Here is a 14,284-nt window from a genome sequence, read left to right on the forward strand (position 1 = left end):
GAGGATATGGCAGCATTATTGATTTTAGCTCAAGCCTGTGAACGCGTGTTGCAGATGGTTGCACACCTAGTTGTGGTTGCTTTCACACTACATGCACTTCACCAGCGTGCGACTGGAGCTGCACCAGCAACCAGCCCGCTTGTTTATTTATGGCAATCCGTTGATCTCTGACATCACTTCACTAGTTGTCTTCATCTCTATTAGTTAGACATATAGACACACGAGCAACTAGTGACTAATAAAAGTCTTTCACGTTTAACTAGTTGGACCATACTAGATAACCACTCAAGCGACTTTCACTTCAGACTTCACTAGTGAGCACTTTTTGGAACTCACTAAATGAACTACTTCAATAAAGTATTCGCCAAGTAAGATGATAGAACTTGACTAGTTGCCATGTTGTATATTTTGGAATTTGCTCGTGACGGTTTCATTCTCATTAGAAGAAAAACATGATAGTTTATCGGTTCTGGAGCCATTAGTGCATTAAGTACTGGGGCTTGTTTTACAACCACTTCAACAATAGCATCACTAGTGAATGAAAATGAGTGAGTAAGACAATGTTTTACTGATTTGCCCAAGGAGTTTTGAAAAAGGCTCAACTCGTGAAGGACACTTATCGTATACTAGAGATAAGGCATACACATTTAAACAACTTGAAATAAATGAAAGTATCATGTTCACATCTGTCCTGTTGCACCTCAGTCTCTCTCTCTCTCGCTCTCTCTCTCTCTCGCTCAAGACTGGACTTGTCCTGTGACTCCTACTGACATGGCAAATCCACAGTTTTCCTGTCATTTTTTACTTAAAATTGTTAAGACTTGACAGCTGAATATTCCTGTTGTTCAAGCGAACAATTGAAACATGTCATCCAGTGGCTCCCTTTTTTTTTCCTGTAGCCGTGTCCTCACATCTCTGAAATGTACTAAACAACGTACAAATAAATATTTTTGTGTGTGATCTGTCTCGTGCATTAATTTTCATCCATCCTGACGTGAAGGCTCTCAGTGATGCATAAAAAGTAATTCAGTCTCCCAGGTCAAAAACTAAATTAATCCTATCATGAAGATTGGCAGTTAAGGTTAACAAATGCAAACTGCATTTTCTACTTTTTTTAGTTTTCACCTCTGGGAAACTACATCTGACTTTGGACCATATGAAACTGTTTTCGTCACATTTCTATGAATGAGTCATAGCTGAAGTCTTTGAGTGTTTGCAGCTGTGGGCTGCTTGATGCAAAGGAACTACCAAAAAAACAAATAGTCACAGAAAAGGAAGAATACAGATGAGTCATCGTCCCTCAGGTTTGATCTTTTGGACCTATTGTCCATCACTGGCAGTCATTTGAGCAACTTTACAGACATAAATATGAGCATTAGCAGTGTGTAATTACATAGCAGCTGACAGACACACTTATTTCTGGCTGGCTCACATAAGTGTGGTTAAATTATACTGCACAATGAGACTTTTCACCACATCGCCACGTGAACATGTGTTTACTGTTGGCAAAGACAGCGTTGCATTATGAAGTCAATATGTAGCTTCAAAGTGACTCATTTTTATTCAACATACAAAATACTCCTTTTTCAACCGACTACAAAACACGGTAATGGCCTGTTGTCAATGACCTTGGTGTGACCTTAATGCACTTGATGCACCCAAGCTGTTGTACAGTCCTTATAAATGTGGATCACACCACTTTGTGGGTGTCGTGGACGAATGAGGTGTTAGAAATGTGTCCATATTTATTTCAATGTATGCATTTAGTAAAACTTACATGTTTGTTGTGAGTTCACATTGTTGCACTTTACACGAGTTCACTAATAGTCTGTTTTGTGTGATATAACCAATGGCTGTAGCCAGTTTTCAGAGATGGCAGCAGTAAGCATATATACCCTGCTTAAGATTATACAATTGTCATTTTACCTAAACAGTCTGAACAAACGCATTTGATCTTCCATAGAGTACCAACTAAAACTCATGTGTGTAGATGTTTTAAACTACCTAGACTACATCTATATAAAACCATAGGGAAATGTTTGTATCCTAAAATGACATATGATAAAGGATTTCATGGGTTTGTCTCCAAATTGAGTGTTGAAAACAAATTGGTCTTTAAAATGACCTTTAAAGTATAGCAATAGCTTTTTACGCAGTAGGTCCTATGGAAAGTTTAATTCCACTCTAAATATATTTATTCCTTTATTGTGATGAAAATACAAGTTACTCCACTTGACACCAACTGGCGACACCACCTCACCAGGTTGCAAATATCAGGGATTCGTTAAAAAATGGGAAAACAAGGCCAGCTGATTTAAAAAATAAATAAATAAATAAAATCGTCCCTCATATTAAATAAAACTACTTGCTCAAGCCAGAGTAGGACTTCCTGTATTTTCAATCCATAGGTAGAGAAAGTAGATTTTATGGCTGCCTTCAGGAGGCTTGCCTCGCAGTCATAGGTCATGGGGCCTGTGTGTGAAGAGTTTACATGTTCTCCCTGTGAGTGGGTTGGTTTCTTCTGGGTACCCATCGTTTCCTCCAAGTTCAAAAACTGCTTGTGGGGTTAACTGGTGACCCTAAATTGCTTTTGCTCGCAGTACCATGCGCAAATGTTTACAGTGGCTCGTAGAAACGCCGTCATTCTAACCAGTTTGAACCAGAATCTGACCAAGGAGGAGCGGATCCTGAAGAAGTTTGGACTCTGCAGCTGCAGCAGGACGTTTTGGAACGGTTAATTAAAAATATTGTTTCTGAATATATTACTGGGTTTAGTCATACCTGTTGTTACAGTTAAAACCAAGTAGCTAATGCTAGCTCCTGCTAAGCATAAGATTAACTGTTGGGGTTTTTCATATTATACTGAATTTATTCAGTACAACTGCTCAATGGAGTATCCACTCCCAGGGCGATGTTTTTTTTTTCTCTCCCCTACATGACATCATAAAGGGAAAATTTCAGATTTACCTGTATGAGAACACATTCAATAAGTGGAGTAAACAGGTGAGGGCGATTACAGACTTCTGGGGCTTCATACACAGGCTGTGGAGACACGTTACTGTTAGAAAAGCATTATAAAGTGAATTTTGCATATTATTGAACCTTTACAGACTACAACAGTCATTCCCAAAAACATGGTATTAGAAGGCTGTTGATGAACATTGTAATTATTAACAATGAAACAAAGTGAAAATGTACACATGGGAAATAATCTGGAAAATATATTATTGTAATTAAGTAATAGTATAGTTACATAATGTGATCATTGACAAATGGAGAAGTGGCAAGTCTTACTTCTTCCTATCCATTTTCAGACATGTCGAATTTGAATCTACACACACACACACACACACACACACACACACACACACACACATATATATGTATTTATTCACATGTCACCATGGACTCTGAGAATGTCATTGCATGACGCAAGACTAACCTGACTCTTATCTGGAAGGTCGCTGACATTTGCGGTTTTCCATTGAGTGGAAATATAAAAAAGAAAGGCTATCTTCTTACGTGAGATTTCTTTAGCTGTTTTCTCCCACACAGACACACACACACACACACACACACACACACACACACACACACACACACACACACACACACACACACACACACACACACACACACACACACACACGGAGCTGCAGTCGCACTCCCTTGCAAAGCAGATGCGGTGGCAGACGTGCGCCAAATGTACAGTTCATAGTGTGGGAAAGTGAGGACAGTGTGAAAGCCGCCAAACCATCAGAGCGCAGAGCGGCTTTTTACGAAGTGTCACGCTCGAGACGGTGGAAGTTATCGGGGGCCGATAAACGGAGTAGACGGTTTGAGGAGGGGGCTGAGAAAGAAGGCTGGAGCCGCTGTGGTTTCCACGTGTTTTTCTCCATCTATCTATCTGTCTGACCATCTCTCTCTCTTTCGCTCTCTCTCTCTCTCTCTCTCTCTCTCTCTCTCTCTCTCTCTCTCTCTCTCTCTCTCTCTCTCTCTCTCTCTCAAAACACACACACACACACACACACACACACACACACACACACACACACACACACACACACACACACACACACACACACACACACACACGGGCGCCCAGTTCCCACGGTGGCGGGCGCAGCTGAGCGGCGTGTCAATCTGCGCAAAGCGTCACCTCTTTTCACTTGCAAAGAGGAAGTAGCGCAGGGCTTTTGTTATTTGAAGTCCCACAGTCTAGTCATTTAAAAACAACTGGACTATATCCGCCGTTTATGATTTAAACAGCCACCTATAATCTCCTGCTCGGAGGTGTTTTTATAAACGGAGAGGTACGGAGACGCGGACCGTTTGGAGTTTCTATTTTACTGCCAGAACCATTTGGTGCGCCGAGAATAAACCAGACTCTTCACTGATATTGGTTGAACATGTTTAAATGGTAAAAAGGTCCCACGAAGAAGCATATGTTGGCTATTCAGATTTTTATTTCTTTTAAATTCACAGTTCTGGTTGACTCTTGCCGTTAGATTACGCAACAAACACCAAACAGTTTTTACTTTTATTTCATATCTGTGCACAAATGAAGTGAGATCCTCACTGACATTGAAGAAAATTCGTGCAATTCTCTGACAATTCAGCACGCAAAATATTTAATATGTCCATGAATTAATTTAAATAAAGTGCCTTATGAAACTTTATTATGCAATGCATTTCAATAAATCAATCTCTCAGGTGAACATCTGTGATGTTTCACTTCGTGTCGTGACATTATTAATAGTCACATTTCTTCGGTATTCCAGAAATCTATCATTTCATTTGGAATTGATAAACTTCTCCCTCATACTCCCTTTGTTTATATCCCAATATATGAACGAGCCATGATTTGGATTTTAAATTCTCGCTCCTGTTGCTCATAATCCGATGTCCCTTCTCTCCATGGTGCGCTCCTTGTCATCATCACAGCCTCCTCCGGCTTTCAGTCCGTCTCACTTGGAGGGTCTGCCGGAGATCGGATATGAAGATCACCATTGCTGCGGGCGGCTTGTTTAATATTTCTGCAGCAACATTTTGGCGTCCCCCGATCAGTCCAAGCATCTCGGAACACCACGCCCCCTCCCCGCAGATTCACAGGGCTCCTGATCCCTCCCTCTAACCGAGCCGGCAGCCTATAACCTCCGCGGGTCTCCGCCCATTCCTTCACAGTTGATTCTTTGGGAAGGTATTGTCATGCAAAGCAGCCTAAAGGACGCGTAAAATATTCCCCCAGAGCGCAGCGCCGGGCAGAGACTCACACGGACCGCGAGAGGACACAGACCGGGCCAACACGGTGGATTTCTATCGTTCGCGTCGCTACGGACCCGTCCATCTGTCACAGGTAAGTCCCAGATCTGCACCGGATTGCCGCTCCAGACGCGTTTGGTGGCACAATTCACGCTGTGTATCCGCGCGTAAAACTCGTGCGCACGGAGGTCTCCTCGCTCCTGGATGTGGCGGAATGCGGGGTCTCTCTTTCTCTCTGGCAGCCTGTTGGGGAGGAATCGGGATTCACGTGGACCTCTCTTGTCTTTTTGTGTGTGTCTTTCCCAGACCCGCTGGCCACATCAGCAGTGACATATAGCGGGGATACAGGTTGGACCGTTCAGGGGAATCCGACAAAGAGGAGGCTGCCCTGTGGAGATAGTGCACCAGTCCCCCCACGCCAAGTCGGAGGTGTTTCTCTCTTCTCCATCCCCTGTGTAGGCTACCTGCTGCCGCTGCTGCTGCTCCAGAAGGGGAACTACATCTAGAGAACCCTGGATCGTTTGAGAGCACCCTCTTAATGTTTTAGGGGATTTAGGATCTCTCACTAATTAACATTTTTTTGCACACCGAGTGTGTCGTTTCTTCTCTTGTCCTTTTTTGGGGATATATCCATTTGTTATTTTTTTTCCCTCCGTTTTAGTACTTTAAAGTGCCTTAACGACTGGTTGTAATCCAGTGTAACTGTGGCATTGTTACCACACCAGAGACGCGCAACAGGGAGAAGACGATTATTATCAGCTTTAGAGCCCCAGGCAGGATTACCCTCACCCCCTCATCCACCCACCCTCCCTCCAGCGAGCTGCAAACATGAGCCAGGCGGATGTGTCGACTTGCTCCGCGCCGCAGAGGGTTTTCCAGGAGGCGGTGAAGAAGGGCAACACCAAGGAGCTGCACTCTTTGCTGCAGAACATGACGAACTGCGAGTTCAACGTCAACTCCTTCGGGCCTGAGGGCCAGACGGCGCTCCACCAGTCCGTCATCGACGGCAACCTGGAGCTGGTGAAACTGCTGGTGAAGTTTGGCGCAGACATCCGGCTGGCCAACAGGGAAGGGTGGAGCGCTTTACACATCGCGGCCTTCGGGGGCCACCAAGACATTGTGCTATACCTCATCACCAAGGCCAAGTACTCCTCTGGCGCCCGGTGATCTCTCTCTGCTGTCAGGTAAAATATGGAAAAAAGTAGAAAATTAAAAAAAGCAAAACAAAAAAATCATCAACAACAACATGTGAAATATAAAACTGCAACACAACACACAGGAAAGCCGGGCTCTTGTGGGGTTATTTACATAGTTGTGCCAAATTTTATATAGTAAAAAGGAAATAAAAAAAAATTAAAAAATAGGCCTGCACAATAATCTTTCCTCACTGTAAACCAAAACGGGGCCCTCTCTGCACTCCCGAGTCGCACACTGCGCCTCCAAACAAACCCCATTCCGCTGATTTCTCTTGGTACTAAAGCTTTCCTCTTGAATGTGCATACTAGATCGTGTCGTCCACTCTAAAAGAAACCAGTGTCTGTGTGTATACACGTGTGTGTGTGCGTGTGTGTGTGTGTGCGTGCTTGTGTGTGTTTAGACTCCTGAGTGCAGATGGCCCAGTTTTTTTTCTATCCCTGACCTCCCATTCTCAGTACAGTTGAATAGTTTCTTTGTGAGAGCAGCAGATTTGACCTGTTGCTCCTCATTGTCTGTAAAACCCTTAAAAGAAAGAAAAAAAAAATAAGTTATTTTATATGAAACACGGCACTTGATGCTACATGGCTGCATGCTGGAATATCTGAAAGGGAAGACACATGAACTTGAGAAGGGTTGCCCTCTGTTGGCACCCAGAGGTCTTTATTTTCTTTAGTAAATTCATTGATTCATTACTTTTTTTTTTTTTTGAAACTCAAAGAGCGGCATTATGGCTATCCAACACGGTTTTTCTCATGTGTAATCTTTATGTAACAACAATTCATAGTTGTTGTGAAGTACTGTACACAATAGCTTTACTTTGTTTCTGTTTTTTTTTTTTAAGGAAAGAAAAAAGACAGCTGATTCTTGCCATGCTGGCGTCCAACTTTTTCAGGCCAGTGCGACCACTTTGCCAATGGTCATTGTGTTACTAAAAAAAAAATAAAAAAAAAAACCTAAAAAAAAAAAAAGTACAGCTGCTTTCGCTTTGTGTAAAAAAAAAAAAAAATACAAATCGCATTTTGGAATTCACTTTATAATCTCCTTTCAGTATTTTATTAACATCCTAGTCATCACTGTGAAAGCAGGCTGGGTTTTTTTTTCTATTTATGAAGGTACATTGAGAAGATGCATTTTGAATATGTTGTGGTTCTTCTTTAAAGTTGAAAAAAGTCTGTGTGAGAATATCATGGGTGACTCAAGCTGCTTCAGAATCTTTTAGTGTAACCTGTCCCATGTGGCGGTAGACCTGCCACCCCACCACCACCTTCCTCCTCCCCCACAGTCCTAGATACCCTCTCTCTGTCTCTCACTTTCTTATGGCCTGATGACCCTCAAGAGGACTTTCTCCTCCAATTAAAAAAAGAAAATGACTTTGTTTGGTTGCCTTTTCCCAGCTACCTCGACTGTAAAGTATTCTCAAGTTGTCTCTGCTTTCTCACCACTCCTGAGTCTGAAGAGATTCACAGTTTGTCCTGTGATGTTTTCTGCTATGTAAAGCCACATGGACTTCAGTACAGAAGATGCAACGACAAACCTTTTTCCTGCATCCTCGGTCGGGATTGTTTTGTTATTTTGTTTTGATTTTTAAATTTTTTTTTTAATTTACACTACAACCAAACCAGTGCTGACAAGCAAAGCATCAAAGCATCAAAGCATCATTTCTGCAAGGGGAGTCTCTGTGGTTCTCTCTCAGTCTTTCTTTCTTTTTTTTCTCCACACACATACTGCCATTGTTGCATGTTTCCCCCTGTAAACGTACCCCCACCCCCCCTCCACAATCCCCTTCTCTTTCTCAGCCTGTATCTTTGTTTTCTATTTGTTTCACTCATACAAAAAAGTGGAATTGTATCGCATGACTTATAAATGCAGGGAGTTTTATTGCACAAAACACCAAGCCTTGTGCGCCCCCAGTGTTCGCACGGGGTAACTGCAGGAGCCAAGGCTTTGGAATAGTTACTACTACTGAGCAGGACCCTAATACTGTTGGACAATGAAGACTTCAGAGAAAAAAAAAAAGCATGACTATTGCAGGATGTCACAGAAAAGGAAAAATTGGTTTTTAGAAACTTGCCTGCTGCATTTCGAACGTCGTGGCAACCCTAACATTTGTAACAATGCTGCTTGTATGTTTCTTTTCTTGTTAATGTTGATGTTTTTGTTTGCTTTTACATATTGTTTTTAAGCCTACTGCTCAAACGGCCAACAGGCTTGTGTAGAAGCTTCGCAGCAGCACTGGCTCACTTCACGAGAAGCTGTTGAGAAAATGTGTGTCTGTGTGTGTGCGCGCGCGTTTTTAATGTGTGTATGTGCGTGCTTCTCGTGAGGCCTGTGCCACTGTGTTAGAGCAGTCATCCTGACTGAAAAAAAAAACAACTTCCCATAGTGCAACCTGGAAAACAAAACAACAATTACCTATACAATAGCTCCACACTTCATAGATTGGTATCAGGCAACAAATGAAATATGCATCGCTTGTCTTAAACTTGATTATTTTTTTTATTTTATTTTTTTTTGAATATTGCACTGATGACTGTCGTTGAAAAGTTGGCTTTTATGTGTCAACATTTTAATTTTTTCTGAATAGAAAAAAAAAAACAAACACAACAAAATACTATTGTATAAATATATGCTCCAGGTGATAAAGTCCTAATGTGTGTATTACTTTGTGGAAAAAACATGGTGTTTTTCAACAAAGGCGCGTGTATCTCTGTGATTGGGTGTATGTATATATACATATGGATATATATATCAATGATGATGATGATATCTTGGGGCACTTTCTTTTCTGAAGTGCTGTCTTCCTGTTTTTGTTTTTTAAGGGGAATAATACATTTGATGGTAAGATCATTGTGACAAGAATAAAAATTGCACGCTTGTGCAGTTATTTGGCTAACCAGGGTCATAACATTTATGACTAAGGAGCCAGCTGCCGGATTGGTGTACACAAATGAGAGGATTTTTTTTTTTCTAATACAAAAAAGAAAAAGAAAAATACAGAAAAGAGCAAAAGAAAGGAAAAATTGCTGACTTCTTTGGGCCAACTTGTGTTTCTGGTCTTGCTTCATTTCAAGCGAGAGGAAACGGTTGAATTTTCATGAGTGATGCAGATGTTCCATCATGTCTGATTTTTTGGATGTTATTATTTTTATTTTTTTGTATTCTTTTATTTTTGAACATTTGTAACACTGTGATGATGACGTGATGTCATGCGGAGATGAGTGCTGTATTATTTTTGTACGTTTGTGTACAAGCCAGTAAAGAAATCATTAAACCTAAAATGTCTGTGTGAACGCATACATTTCTTCCTCATCTTTCCGTCCTCCAAAGCAGAATGTTGTGGTCTGTGCCCGGCTCAACGCCCTTCTCACCCTCCCTCCTCCTCTCTTTTCTCACAGAAAAAGGTTGGTTTGGGAATCACACCCCCACCCTGCTCTCGCTCTCTCTCTCTCTCTCTCTCTCTCTCTCTCTCTCTCTCTCTCTCTCTCTCTCCCAAGCCGAGCCCAACCCAGATCTCCATTCTCTCCTTTTGTCATTTATCTGGCCTCATCCTTTCACTGCCGGGATAAAGGAGCCCAGTGCATTGTGGGTAGGCTCAGTTTAAAGAAGGGTCCCCTCCCCTGTGTGTGTTGTGGGAGAGATGGTTTTATGTTACACACACACACACACACACACACACACACACACACACACACACACACACACACACACACACACACACACACACACACGGTCAAAGGAACCGTTCCAATACACACTCTCCTCTTGTGCTCTCGTTCTAATGATTAAGACCCCAGATCTCTGCAACCATTCAGCTCTTTGCTCACAGCCTGCTTCCACCTCTCGCTCTGAGCTTTCAGCAGACACTCGAGTGTCTGTCACTCACGGACAAATACGGTTTGGCAAGATGAGCAAATTAAGAACCTTTTACAAACTTGTTTTCGAAGCTTGCACTGGGTATGTCAAACATGTCCTGCCTGTCCTCACGTCGGTCTCTGAATTTGCATTTTGAGAGAAAACTGCATATCAGTACTTTTCACAGTTTTTTTCCTAAGATATTTTTTTATTGGAGTTTTGGAAATCATGTAAATGTCAAATCTTCCCAATACTTTGCACAATAATGTGTCCCTGGAAGAGTGCGATTGTTTATATAAAATATCATTGTGTGTTTGTAATAATCCAGTTTGTTTCAAATGAGCAAAGCACGTCTTTATATTTTGCTTTATGTTTTTTGTAACCTTTCTCCTTCTCTACAAGATACCGTATGTAATTGAAGATCTTCTCACCTTTTATATTGAGGCATGAAAAAGTCCTGGAAATGGTTTGCAAAGGTGACAAGCACTTCATTTCCACTGTATGGGAAAAAGGAGAAACTACAGTTCTGATGCAGGTGATTATTGATTACTGCGTGTGGAACTTTAGCCTAAGTTTCTTCACACTGATAAAATGCAATGAGTTTCACCTGATAGAAGACAAAATCCCTTCACAAGAAAGATGAACCGAGGAGTGTACGGGCTCGTTTTAAGTTGCAATAACGAGAAAACGGATCCTAAAGGGTTTCTCCATCTCGCATCTCATGATCGTATGTTGCATGAAATCCATTGTGATACTTTGAAAACGAGACAACTGAACTTGGAGGATTTTCTGTGTTTATTTGCTGTACGCACAGGACTGCTTAGAATGTATATATCGGTGTGCATGTTTCCCCGTGTGCCTGTTTTTCTGTGAAAAAAAACAAAAAAAAAAACTTTAATTGACTCACATTCACTGTTTCTTAGAAAGTCGCAACTGCTTTTGCATGACTGTACTGAGGGACTGTGGGAACCGCCACACAACAATGCATTTTTCTACACGTCGGACCTGTTTGTGTCGCAACATTTTCTGGGTGTCGACCAACTCCTCGCTGTTGCGAGCGTTTGAGTAAAAGTGGATTGCGGATGTGATGGAAATAACGGTTGTGGTTTGAGACGGTTCATGGGAGAGGAAAAAAAATGGTGTCTTTACTTCTGGTTTTCACTGGCCAAGTGAAAGTTTGCCGCTGTCGTTGCAGCAGCTGTTAGGGTCTGTTTCCCGGGCTGCGGCTGAACTGTAGTCGACCTCAGCTCAAATTTTCAGCAACGATTAACTGCGTCGGTCTGATGTGCTTTCTCGTCGGATACAAACACCGGGAAAGTTCGCTCCTCCAAACACCAACCCCTCTATGTTTTGATACCGTGGCGGGCAAAGCGGGTTATCTGGCCTGCTGCTGGCTTGTACTTTCCTCCGTGTCTCTCTCTCTCTCTCTCTCTCTCTCTCTCTCTCTCTCTCTCTCTCCCCCCCCCCCCCCCCTCTCTCTTTCCCTGCTAGCCTCTCACTTCTGCAGGATGTTTTTGTTGAGCTGGGTTCCCATTGTTCACACACTGAGTTGGCTGGCCTCCCAGGGTTGCTGCTGGCTGCTAGGCCCCCTAATAGGTTCTTCATGTGCTTTGGCTTTCCTTGCTCATCTCAGTCTGGCCTTTGGATGGAGGAGACTGCGTGTAGTCAGCCAGACGGCACAAGACATTTTGCAGAAAAGACAGTGGGAGGAAAACAAGATGAATATTTGTTTGGGGAATTGCAGCAAGTCTGGAAAACAGACGAGGACTACATTGAAATTCCATCAATTTAAAGGGAAAGTTGAAGAGTCCACAATGGAAAACAGAACAACCCTTAGTGGTGTGTATTTGCATTGTTTGTGGGTGTTTTTTTGTTGTTGTTTTGTTTTATTCCACAGACAGGAGAGACACTGTTCCATATTGTTTCTGGGTTGATGTCACAGCAGCTGCAATCAAGTGCATCTGTGTGACTATCTGCCACCTCTATTCAAAAGGCCATTGTTAGGAGCCTCATAAAATATTCATACCCATGCTTGCACCCCTCATTTGAAGGGTTACACCCAATCTGTGGCACACAAGATTAACTGAATATCTTGTGATACGTATAAAATGCTATTTAACTGGTTTCGCATCAGTGAAGTCCTAATTTTATACCGGCGACTATTCAACTTTTGCTCAGTGTTACGCGGTTTGATTGCACCATCTTTCTCACAATGAGCTGGTATTGACTTGATTACTGAGTAATAATATTTAACTTTAAGCAACCCGACTGTTGTACAACGTTATTTTACCAGGCAGTTGCTCGAGATGAAATGATCTCTTCTACAAGCCAGGCCTTGCCAGAATGGCTGCAGGTTGTGATTTATAATAAATATCTTTTGATGACATATAACAAGTGAACAAACTAAGTTGGTTGATTTACATTTGATCAACAAGTTTTTATATTGTATTAATACCAACAAACAGATTTTTATTGATGTTGATGATAAGTTGTTAAAACGGCATGACATGACTTATATCATGTGAGTAAATGGCTCTACAGGTAATTGTTTTTTAATATCCAGCCAGATTTGAGTGGCTAAAAGTAAAGTATGCTACATATGATTAGGTCTTAAAATCCTGCAAAAATTGTTAATTGGTGGATTTACATCAGTTGATTGCACTGCAAATGACAGTGAAACAACCTTTTTTGTTTGTAGCAGTTCAAGAAAGCTACCACCTTTCCTACAAGAACCTTTAGAGTAAAGAATACTGTTTAATTGACTCATTGACTTTGGGAGGAAACTGTTAGCTCAACTTAAAATGATTTGTTGCCTTAAAATTCTGACCAAACCAAACTGATGCTGCATTCCAGTTGTCCCACTGCTCTGAATTCTTTTTTACCGGCTGTTAGGCGTTCCAGTTCCATCGTAACATTACAAGTCAGACAACATCATCGACCTGTAAAGTTATTCTTGTGCATCACTTTGTTAAAAGAAATTGGCTCCATTTTCATGCATAAGAACAATGTAACTTGACAGGTCGACGCAAGAACTTTATGTTTGTCACTGAAGTGGTTGAAAAACATTAAAACATGCCATAAGCCAATTGGAAACAAAAAGCCAGGGTCCTGAAAGCTGCCCCGTGTTTACCAACAGGTTACTACTTAATCTGAAACACTGAAAACTACTCAGAATTCATTGTAAGTGTGAGGTGGGAAGGTCCTGATCAATCAGGTTTGGAAAATATACTCTGAACTTCTCAATGAGACTGCGTGATCGTTCAGTGTTTTCTTTCTTTTTTTTAAAATATAACTTTTACCAAACCCAACAAAGTGGTATTCGTGCAACTTCACCTAAACAGTAATCTTCATTAATGCACCTTGTATCGACCCACCATATCGAAATGGACGTAAAAGAAGAGTCCATTTAGCGTAGCCTACATGACAAAAAAAAAAGAAAAAAGTATTGTACTCACAAGCATCACTTCATCTGTGACAATGATCAGCAGATTAAATGCCTGTTAGAATTATCATGTGACACTCTTAACTATGAAAAGGGAAACTTTCTGAGTTTCCACCTGCATAAACATCAATGCATCCATTTCAATACTGACTTATCTCCCTCAGGATCCCATGTCATTGGTACAAGGCAAAAGGAAGAAAAATACAACCTGAACTGTTCATCACATGTTTGACACAGACAACAACACACCTCCACAGTGAATTCAGAGACGTCAGTTCAACTAATCCTCGTGAATTTTGGCTCATGCAGTCGACTCGAGTACCGAGAGAAAACCCACACAAGGGCAGTGAAAACATGCAAAACCTCACACAGGTTGAAAACATTAACATGATAAACTGACAAAACTCAAATACTTTATTACCATTTGTGTGTGATCAGTACAAGAACACTTCACTAAGTTGTGGTAGTTTTCATTCACCACTAAACAAGACAGAATCCTTTTTGAAAATGTGAACATAAAAGTTGTAAATC

At 41.5% G+C, this 14,284-nt stretch overlaps 1 protein-coding gene across 2 annotated transcripts; it reads left to right on the plus strand.

Annotated features, from left to right (window-relative positions):
• Positions 1–4,944: 4,944 nt before the first annotated feature.
• Positions 4,945–7,450, plus strand: nrarpa (NOTCH regulated ankyrin repeat protein a). Of its 2 annotated transcripts, XM_080476849.1 has the most exons (3): positions 4,945–5,356; positions 5,569–6,446; positions 7,301–7,450. In XM_080476849.1, the coding sequence occupies exon 2, from the start codon at positions 6,091–6,093 to the stop codon at positions 6,427–6,429; it is 339 nt and encodes a 112-aa protein (XP_080332975.1). In that variant the 5' UTR covers positions 4,945–5,356; positions 5,569–6,090; the 3' UTR covers positions 6,430–6,446; positions 7,301–7,450. The 2 variants fall into 2 exon arrangements, with proteins under 2 accessions (XP_080332975.1, XP_080332974.1); XM_080476848.1 differs by having other exon boundaries at positions 5,177–5,356; positions 5,569–7,450.
• The last annotated feature ends 6,834 nt before the right edge of the window (positions 7,451–14,284 follow it).

Source organism: Lipophrys pholis (assembly GCF_963383615.2).
Source record: "Lipophrys pholis genome assembly, chromosome: 12".
Taxonomy (NCBI): domain Eukaryota; kingdom Metazoa; phylum Chordata; class Actinopteri; order Blenniiformes; family Blenniidae; genus Lipophrys; species Lipophrys pholis.

What these genes read in the sequence shown, in the direction of transcription:
- nrarpa (XM_080476849.1), top strand. Translation starts at nt 6,091, where the DNA reads ATGAGCCAGGCGGATGTGTCGACTTGCTCCGCGCCGCAGAGGGTTTTC.